Source organism: Balearica regulorum, chromosome 4 (genome assembly GCF_011004875.1).
Source record: "Balearica regulorum gibbericeps isolate bBalReg1 chromosome 4, bBalReg1.pri, whole genome shotgun sequence".
Lineage (NCBI taxonomy): Eukaryota > Metazoa > Chordata > Aves > Gruiformes > Gruidae > Balearica > Balearica regulorum.
The window spans coordinates 6,889,408-6,899,018 of NC_046187.1; the positions used below are offsets into that span (position 1 = coordinate 6,889,408).

A 9,611-nucleotide genomic window follows, 5' to 3' on the forward strand; every position below is an offset into this window, starting at 1 on the left:
CTCGTTACCGATAGCGGGAGGATCACGGTTTATCCAATTCATCTTCACAAAGGTGTAGTTTGCTACCCGTAAAGGTCAGTCAAGTGACCTAGAGATGAAGGTTGTTTCTGAGTGTGGATTAGGAAGAAACCCAAACAAAACCCAGTGGTGGATTCTGCTTTTATTCTGTACAACACGTCTTTTAGCACGCCGAAGCTTGCACGAGGAAGAAGTAGCGTATGACTGCGGAAGGTGGAGATTATCTCCAGTACGTGATCCTCAAAGTGAAAGTGGAAATGGGGATTGAATCACGACTATCAGCCATCATTCAGTCTCTTGAACCTAATTCTGGGAGTTTTTTCAGAAGGATTAACTTTGGGCATAGAGGGCTGCTCTCTCTTGACTTCTTTTGTCGTCAGTGGGAGAGCCAGGCGCTTTTAGACGACAGTTTGGAGATGGAAAAAAAATTGGTTGCATCGGATTCTGTGTGTCAATCCTCAAATGAAGGTTGTGCCAGGACGTAGTCATAAGGTGTGTCAATCCTCTTCCAAGTTGCTAATTTATTCTCCAGAATTTTAGCTCTCCTTTTTCTAACAAAAGCTTCTCGCTGCTACACTTCCAAGAAAATCTCATGAGATGACTTGCGTGACATGCAGGCATGTTTGCTTGAGTCTGTGGAGAGGTTTCTGATATAGCTGTAGGGTTTTCCCTTGTTTCAGTGAAGTGTTAATTCGCGTGCCAAGTGATAGTAAACTGCTGCCAGTATTTTTGGTTATTTTACTGACCCATTTAAGCCTGGTATTGTATTTTTAAAATCAAGCTGTTACGCTTGGCGTAGATTTTTAAGGTAGTACCCGCTTTAGAGATGTGAAAGAAAAGGTGTCAAGCGATGTTTTTCCAGCAGTAGCCTAGGAAAAATACATAGCGACTTCTGTGAGACGACAGTCGGTTGCTCAATGCGAGTGTTCTCGGCCGCAGAGCAGAGCCCCGCTAACCCGAGAGGCTCGCTCACCCACCGCTTACCTATAGCTCGCCTACGGCCCGCGTCACCGCGCGTAGGACGCCTGCATAAATGTTGTGTCTTTTGGTTCATCTTTATTTGAAACAGAGTTGTTTTGTGAAAGAAATCTAAAATATCAGCAGTATCAGCAGTGTGTTAATTACAAACTTAGAAGTATCAGTGATAGTCAGTATATAACTTTTAATGCATAAAGATTTTATTTCATAGAGAAATATGTGGTTGAAGTAAAGGTTTTGTATAATGATGGAGATTAAATAAATAAATAAATAAAAGTTGTTTGGGTATTTTCTTTCCAAGCCTAGTGAAGTTTAGTGGAAAATAATTGCAGTACATCCATGAGCGTGACCTGGGCGGACAGAAGAATACCTTCGCACTGGTATGTTCTCGTTTGTGGGGATTATTTGCTTTTGCGTGAATGTTCCTGCTAAGCAGCTCCACGTATTCTTAACGCATATTTTCTTTCCTTTGGGGCAAAAGGTGGAAGAATATGATTTTTGTGAGAGAGATTGTAAAAAGCCAGTTAGAATGTGTCAGGTAAACTTGGGGCTACAGCGATGTTTGGCCGAGCACTAGAAGTCTCAACTGTTCCAACACATCGCATGTTGTTATGAAATAATTCTCAGAATTCTGATTTCTTTTTTACATCGTTTTCCCATGTTCTTTTAGTTGCCTTTTAAAACACTTTAGTCACTCGAAAAAAAAAAAAAAATACATCAAAGGTAGTATTTGGCCGTAAAAATAATGGCTTTGAAGGCATCGCTGTGATCTCTCCGGCACCCTGGCAGAAATGCAGTGATGAACTTGGATGGGACCTGGCTGGAAAGGCGGCGGCGAACGACAGCCAGGGAGACCGAACAATCCCTCGCTGCATCCGTACATCTGTAAAACGGCAGGAAGAGCCGTTGCCTATCTGATGGAAGGATTACAAGGGTAAATGCTTTCTGAAGTCCTCCGCTTTCAGCTTTAGTAGGCTGGAAGAAGCAGAAACGTGTCATGAATGCAAACGGACAGCTGTTCCACCCGGGCTGGGCCCTGCTGGTGCTGAAACCCGCACGAAACTCCCTCTGCGGCGTTGTCGGAGGAGCGCCGCAGCCCTCGGGCCCCGCAGCATGGCCTGCCGTCAGCTGGCGCCTGGGGATAAACGCCGCCTCGTCACCTCACCTGCAGCTCCCCGCCCGGCGCGGGCGGGCCCTGCCCTCACGGACACGGGGTGCGGGGACCCCCCCGCCCTGAGACCCGCGGGGGCCGCCCCCCGGGCCGGGCCCCCCCCGGGCCGGGCCCCCTCCGCCTCCCCGCTCTTCCGCGCTCCCCCTGCCGGCCGGGCCCCGGGCCGGGCCGAGCCGCCGGCACAAACCGCCGCGGGGCCGGGAGCCGCCACCCGAGCGGTGGCAGCGGCGGTGAGGGACGGGTTCGCTCGCGCACACCCGCGCGCCCGCCCTCCCGCCCGCTCTCAGACACGCGCACCGGGAGCCCGTTCCCGGGGAAGCCGCCGCCGCGGCGGGAGCGGCCGGCGGGCCGTGACCTGTGCGGGAGCGGCTCCCGGGAGGGCGGGGAAGTCCACTCCGGGATTTCGGGGGCGCCGCGGAGTGACACATTGACATCACGGGGGCGCGGCCGGGCTGGCGGGCGGGGGCTGCGCGCTGAAAGGCGGCGGTGCGCGGCCGGAGTCACTGCGGAACGGCGGCGGGACAGCGCGGAGCGGGACGGCGCGGCTGCCTACACTGCCCGGGCTGGACTCCGCGCCGGGGCCGCCAATGTGCCTCGGGAAGCAGGCGTTCACCTTGGCCTTAGGTAAGCCCGGGCGGTGCTCGCCGCTTCACACACACACCCCCCCTTCACCCCCCCCCCCCGCCGCGCCGGATCAGGTGCCGGGGGTGCGGGCGGGTTCCCGGAGCCGCCGGGGAGGGCGAGGGGCTTAGGGGCGGCCGCGGTGCGAGGCGGAGCGCTGCTCCGCCGTGCGTGAGGTGCGGGCGAGCGGCGAGCTGCCCGCGGTGCTCCCCGCTCCTCCGCACGCCGGGCGTTTGGAGCGGTCTGCGGGCAGCGGCCGCCTGGCTGGGGCGCGGGCGGGAGAGCCGGGTCTCTGGGCTTCCCGAGGGAACGGCGTTAAGCCGGTCACGATCTGCTGGTAATTATAAAACTTCCAGTTCGGTAATGGTCTGTCTCGCCTAACGCGGGGATCTCGTTTGCGTGCCGGAGCCTTGCTTGATCCTCGAAATAACCGAGGGGGGCTCCGGAGGCTTTCGTGCGAGACTTCTCGCGTCCAGGGCTGCCTTGTGTTGCCGTTTTCTCCCTGACGTGCTGACCGTGCTCCGAGCCTGTCAATCAGCCTCCAACAGCAACAGCAAGCACATGGCAATCTGCAGAGAGCTCGCAGTGAGCCATTACGCTCTGCCCCTAGCTTCGTTTGCAAACTTGCAGAGGTGCGCCTTGAAAGCAAGTGCCTCTTCGTGATTTCTTATAACGACTACAACAAAAATCTCTTGCGCTAGGGGTTGTGGTTGCGCTTTGCCAGAAGGGACTTGCGGCAAGGACCATGCGGTGAAACCGAGCGCCGGACCCGGGAACGCTGCCGTGCACTCACCTCCACACACACACACACACACACACACATACACACACACACACACGAACACAGCGTGGAGGGATCGCCCGGGACTGCTCCAGCTCCAGCCAGAGAAGGGAAATAACAACCCGAGCAGGAGCCTCGCCTTCCCCGCGTCTTCTTGGAGACCTTCTTCACCAAGTGCCCGGCGCTGCCCGGTCCCGTTCCCCGGTGCCTGCGGCAGCCTGCGGCTGGCTTACGCCAGATCCAGACAGACCGTTTGCAGAAAGGGTTCCATTTGTTTCCCGTCACCTCCGGACCCAGAGACCCGCGGCCAAAGGAGAGCGCTTCTTTTCCGCCGGCGTCCCGCGGGCACGGAGGGGTCTGGCTCCGCGGAGGAGCGAGTTAGGGGAAGGCGGCCCGCTGAATGCTGGCCCCCGAGAGAGGAGGGCTGCGGCAGGCAGCGGAGCTGGATTTTCCTCCGCTCGCCGAGTAGGACGTGGAGATCCGCGAGGGCTTTGCAGGGACGAGGAGCGCAGCCCGCCTGCCATCCCCCACGCCGCGGGGCTGGGAGGGCGAGGAGCCGGGGCTGCAGCCCTGCCGGCACCCTGCCCTGCGGACCTGCCGCCGCGCCGCCCTCCGCCGAGTGGATTTGCCATTGCTAGTGACTCCTTGGAAATAAGTAAGTTGGGGACTCGTCGTGCTTTTTACACCGGAGCCGAGCCGGGCGCGGGGGTGGTGCAGCCCGCTGGCTTGCACGGCTGCGGCTGGAGCGGCGAGCAGGTGCCGCTGGGCGCACACGCACGGCGCCTGCCTGGTGGCCGAGCCGCGGGCACCGCCGGCCCCTCGCCGAACCCCCCCGCTGGGACTGGGCACCGGCGAGAGGGCCCCCCGCTCCCCCGTGGCGGGGAGCGGGTGTCGGGCGGGAGCGGCGCGGCCTGACAGACCCCGCGGCGGCCGCTGCCCGGCGGGCCCTCGGCGGTTGTGTGGGGGGTCGGCCCTTACGGGCGGGGAGGGGGCGCCTCTCGTTGAGGACCGCGGTCGACTGAAAACGAGCGTAACGTTAAAAAAAACCCCAAACCCACCAAAAACCAAACAAGCGGCTCCTCGCAGGCGGCTCCTCCGCCGGGGGAGGGGTGTGCGAGCCGCAGCCCCCCGAGCCGCAGCAGCGGGGAATCCCCGGCGCTGTAGTGGCCGGCCGGCCGGGCGCTGCCGCTTTAAATGCCGGGAAGTCCGCCCTCCTGAGGCAGCGCCGACCTCGGTCTCTGCCCTCCCCCTGCATAAGGGGGAGGGAAAAAAAAAAAAAAAAAAAGCGAAGAAAAAAAAAAAAGCCCTTGTTTTCATTCATAACTTTTTTTTTTTTCTCTTTTTTTTCCCCTCCTCTTCCTTCCTCTCCGTCAGCGGCGTGCTCCGCGCCTCGCCCCGCTCGGGGCGCAGAGGGCGCCGCGCCGCCGCCCGCCCGGGGCTGCCCGGGGAGGGGAGCGGGGAGCGGGGGGGGCTGGCGGCGTTTCCGAGCGGGTGTGGGGAAAAGGGGGGGGGGGGGGATCGCTGAGGTGTGGGGAGGGAACGCTGAGCCGCGGTGGAGGCATTGCAGGCTGTGCCGGCCGCCGAAACGTGAGGTCTGTCGCCGTCTTTGCTGTACGTTGTTTTATTTTATGGGCTGGGGGGAGGAAAACCAGTTTAAAAGTCATTTTGCACGGGGGCGGCGGTGGTTTGTTCGACTGTGCCGCTGTCTCCCTGGTCTGCAGCTGGTCTCGTCAGTCTGCGTGCCCTGTTGATGTTGCACTTTCCCCCCAAAGATGGCACTGGATGTCTTTCGCATTTTCTTGGGATATTATTTTTCATCCCCTGGGGAGCACAGCTCCTGGTTGGTACAGCTGTAAATCTTTCCCTTTTCACATTCATTCACCCTTGCTCTGTTGTGGATTTGTATTCAGTGCTTGTGAAGAAGGCAGCTTGTTATGTGGGGCGAATTAGAAGTGAACGTGTTTGGGTTGTTGGGGTTTTTTGTTTTGTTTTGTTTTCCCACTTAATTCTGGCGACCCTAAAGCTCACACAGGTGACATTAAATGTAAAATGAAATCTTTGACAGCCGGATCAGCCCAAAGACTTCGTGTCCTGGCAGAAGCTGTCACCATTTATTAGCGGTCAGAGTGATACAGGTGATAACTACCTGTTAGAAGAAACCTCTGCTGCTCTTGCCTGTCCCTGTGCCTCCACGCCACTCTGCCTTTTTCCTTCTCGAGTGGGGAACAGCCCCGTGCCGGCCGTGCTCTGGGCAGGCAAGGCGGACTCGTCTCGTGATTATCGGATGAGATTTGGAAATGCTTTAATGGCACTTACCTTTCTCCTCTTCCAGGTAAACATGTATGACACCTCTGGGGGAGAGAAAAGGGACTTTTCCCTCAGCTGTCAGTAAAGGAAAGCAGAGTATTTTCTTGGTTCTCTGTAGAAATGTGGCATTTAGATATTCGTCTGAATCTTTATGTAGGTTCAGAACTGTCACTGCAGTTTTCTCAGTCGGCATTGCAATCTTCATGTCCATAGCTAGGCAGAATGAAAAGGAATGAAAATGCCTCACGTTTAGGTAAAAGACAGACTAGAAGGTGTTCTGTTTATTTGAGAAGCTTTTAATCTGTTTGTCTTGTGAAAACGGATTTGTTCTTTGATTGTGTTTTGAGGTCATTTGGGTTGTTTGGGTTTTTTTTGTCATTGGTTCTTAAGGTTCTTATGAATCCTTAGTTACTTTTTATCTTTCCTTTTTCTTTAACACCCTGACCTGTGGCCAGAAAATCCTTGAAAACGGGTTGTTTGCACCCTTGCTTTAATTTCATAAGGAGCATATTAGATCTGTATGCTGAGTTACTTCATTACAGAAAATGCCTGGCCACTTGACAGTACTTAGTTCGAGACTCTGCAATGCACATCCGTCACTTTATAGAGGAGACTTCCCAAATGGACTAGGAACCAAATCTGTTGAGCTTTCTGATGCTGCACATTCGGACAGAAGAGTGAGGATTGTGCGTGTTCGTTCTCTATCCTGCCATACGGAACATGAACCCGGTAGTGTTCTCTCTCGCCTGGTTCCAAGTTAGTTTTGGGGACATTGGGAATCGCTGTTGCTAGTTAGCCAGGCGCTGAGCTTGCTGACAAGTGAGAAGCACTTTCCATGGCTTGCCGAGCACGCATACAGGTTAATACTGGATTATTTTTTTTCTTCACTTTTTTTAAATGGCATGGGGTCTCCTTTGCATTCCTCATCTATGATGCCATACCGAGACTCTCCCCGTTACTGGACTTTGGCCAGATCCTCGGCGTTGTCGTAATCCCCTGCTGAAAGAGATCCGTGCAAAGTGGCTAGGGCAGTTTGTGGTGTGCCATATCACTTCTGTTTTCAAAAAGCATCCCGCTCTTTGTTCCCCTTTCGCCCTTGATCTTGCGTCTGCGTGTATATATGTACACGCACAGTGTTTATTTACGCCTTCTGCCTTCTTGTTGTTACTTTAGGATTTCAGATGCATGCCAGGTTCCCGCTGAATGCCAGAAGTAGAGATCACTACAGATGGAGCCCCAAGGTCAACATGGCAGCGGTGGTTCGCTAGTGGTGATTCAGCAGCCCTCCCTGGACAGCCGGCAGCGGTTGGACTATGAAAGAGAGAGCCAGCCAACGACTATCCTGTCACTGGACCAGATCAAGGCGATCAGGGGCAGCAACGAATACACCGAAGGTCCATCTGTGGTGAAGAAATCCGGGCCGCGGACAGCGCCGAGGCAAGAGAAGCATGAAAGGACTCACGAAATCATACCAATTAATGTGAATAATAATTACGAACACAGGCCCAGCCACGTGGGGCACGTGGCGCATCAGCATAACGCGAGGGCTCCCGTCTTGAGCAGATCTACCAGCACGGGGAGCGCGGCAAGCTCTGGGAGCAACAGCAGTGCTTCCTCGGAGCAGGGGCTGCTGGGGCGGTCGCCTCCATCCAGGCCGGGCTCGGGCCACAACAGGGCCGATCGGACAATCCGGACGCAGCCCAAGCAGTCGTCTCTGACAGTAGATGATCTGAAGAGTCCTTTGAAAGAGGACTTGGCGCAGCACAAGTTTATCTGCGAACAGTGTGGGAAGTGCAAGTGCGGCGAGTGCACGGCCCCGAGGGCCCTCCCTTCTTGCTTGGCCTGCAACCGGCAGTGCTTGTGCTCTGCGGAGAGCATGGTGGAGTACGGCACCTGCATGTGCCTCGTCAAAGGGATCTTCTACCACTGTTCTAACGACGATGAAGGGGACTCTTACGCGGATAATCCCTGCTCTTGTTCCCAGTCACACTGCTGTTCTAGGTACCTGTGCATGGGAGCCATGTCCTTGTTTCTGCCTTGCTTGCTCTGCTACCCTCCCGCAAAAGGATGCCTAAAGCTCTGCCGAGGCTGTTACGACCGCATCAATCGTCCGGGTTGCCGATGCAAGAACTCCAACACGGTCTATTGTAAACTGGAGAGCTGCCCCTCCCGGGGTCAGGGCAAGCCCTCATGATTTTTGGGGGGAGGTTTACTTCCTCCAACTTCAGTTTTTCAGGTTGTAGCTGATTTTTTTTTTTTCCCCTCCTTTCTTTCTTTTCTTTTCCCTCCCCCATTTTGAGGGGGGCTGTTCTTTTGCTTTCCTTTCTGTGTCTCCCCAACTTCAAATACACAAGTTCTTCCCTTAGCATCTTTACTCTCCTCTTCCTGTTGACTCGGCTGAGTGTGAAGCGTTTTACGTAGTCGTTGCTGCTCTTTGGTAAGTGTGGACCTGGTATCTGCACCTGCTGCTCAACGTTGGCAGGGTCTTTTTTTGAGTTTGTAACTGAACCACTCCTGAAAGAGACAGTGAGGGTTCACTGGGCTCTTGAAGCTTCTTGCTCTGAATATCTTCCCAAAGATGTTTTTCGTTCTCAGCAATTTTTTTTATTTTTTTTTTTTTTCGCCCTTAACCTCCCCTGGGTACCAAGGAAGAATAACTTTCATGAGTGAGTTGGATTGTGAAAAAACTTTTTGTATGTGTTTTTTTGTGGAGAGGGATGTATAATAAAGGCTTTACCAAATGAAAGGCCTGACTCTTCTATAAGCAGCCTGCTTTTTTTCTTTTTTTTTTTTTTTTTTTTTTTTTTGCCTTCCCCCTCCCCCCCTTTTTGTCTTAACTTTTGGAACATTCTCAATCCTGAGAATTACCCTGCTTCCTTTTTTTTTACATTTTCAATGTAACTTCAGTTTTTTGCTACACTATGTAGATCTTCACATTGGAGACATTATGGCTGCAACATACTCATTTGTTTCTTTTGCTGTCAAATCTTTGAAGGATATTGCTAACTCCACCCTCCTCCTCCTGTTTTTATAGTCTATCAGTATCAGTTGGTATTAAAGTTGGTGGTGTTCATATATCCAAACAGCCTTCAGGTGTCACTGAGTCACCTAGACGTTCTTGAATCCTTACAAGTTTCTTGTGATCCTTTGGTTTAGTGAATTTAGCTCTGCTCTGTACTTTATAATTTTATTCTGTCCCTGTTTTATTGCCTTAGCCACAAATTGTGGTCCTTTTTTGTATATTTTATGTATAAAACACAAAGTTGAATGCCAACTATTTTTAAGACAAAAGTCTGTTAAAACTTTTTTTATTGTAAAGAATATTTATTATGTGAATCTCTATTATTTTATGATATTTATTGCAAAAGACTTTGAAAATGTACTCATGTCTGAATATAACAAAATATCAATACTTAACGAAATAAGGATGACACGAAGAAAGTACATATGTTAACTATAATGCAGAAAATATATTAATTAATGAAAATGGCTCTTGAGTTCTTTTGTTATAATGACAGGTTGTGAGCTACAACATACATATTGCTGGGTTGTTGGGGTTTCTCCTCCTTGCGGTCTATCAGGTAGCAAATAACTTCCTATTGATACTTCAAAACCACTAGTCTGTGCTCTAGTTTAGTTTACCTAATTGGAAGTTTGCTAACTATGTATCGAGTAAGTTTTTGCTATGGGATATTTAATACAATTGAATGTATATGTAGTGCTTAACAGTGCCAA

The 9,611-nt window shown here is 52.7% G+C and overlaps 1 protein-coding gene across 5 annotated transcripts; it reads left to right on the top strand.

The window, feature by feature from the left end:
• Positions 1 to 2,593: 2,593 nt before the first annotated feature.
• On the top strand, positions 2,594 to 9,363 carry SPRY1 (sprouty RTK signaling antagonist 1). Of its 5 annotated transcripts, XM_075751107.1 has the most exons (3): positions 2,643 to 2,791; positions 3,490 to 4,224; positions 7,050 to 9,363. In XM_075751107.1, exon 3 carries the CDS (start codon positions 7,105 to 7,107, stop codon positions 8,068 to 8,070), a length of 966 nt encoding a protein of 321 aa, XP_075607222.1. In that variant the 5' UTR covers positions 2,643 to 2,791; positions 3,490 to 4,224; positions 7,050 to 7,104; the 3' UTR covers positions 8,071 to 9,363. The 5 variants fall into 5 exon arrangements, with proteins under 5 accessions (XP_075607221.1, XP_075607222.1, XP_075607224.1 ...); XM_075751106.1 differs by lacking the exon at positions 3,490 to 4,224 and having other exon boundaries at positions 2,594 to 2,791; XM_075751109.1 differs by lacking the exons at positions 2,643 to 2,791; positions 3,490 to 4,224 and adding an exon at positions 5,059 to 5,180.
• Positions 9,364 to 9,611: the final 248 nt, after the last annotated feature.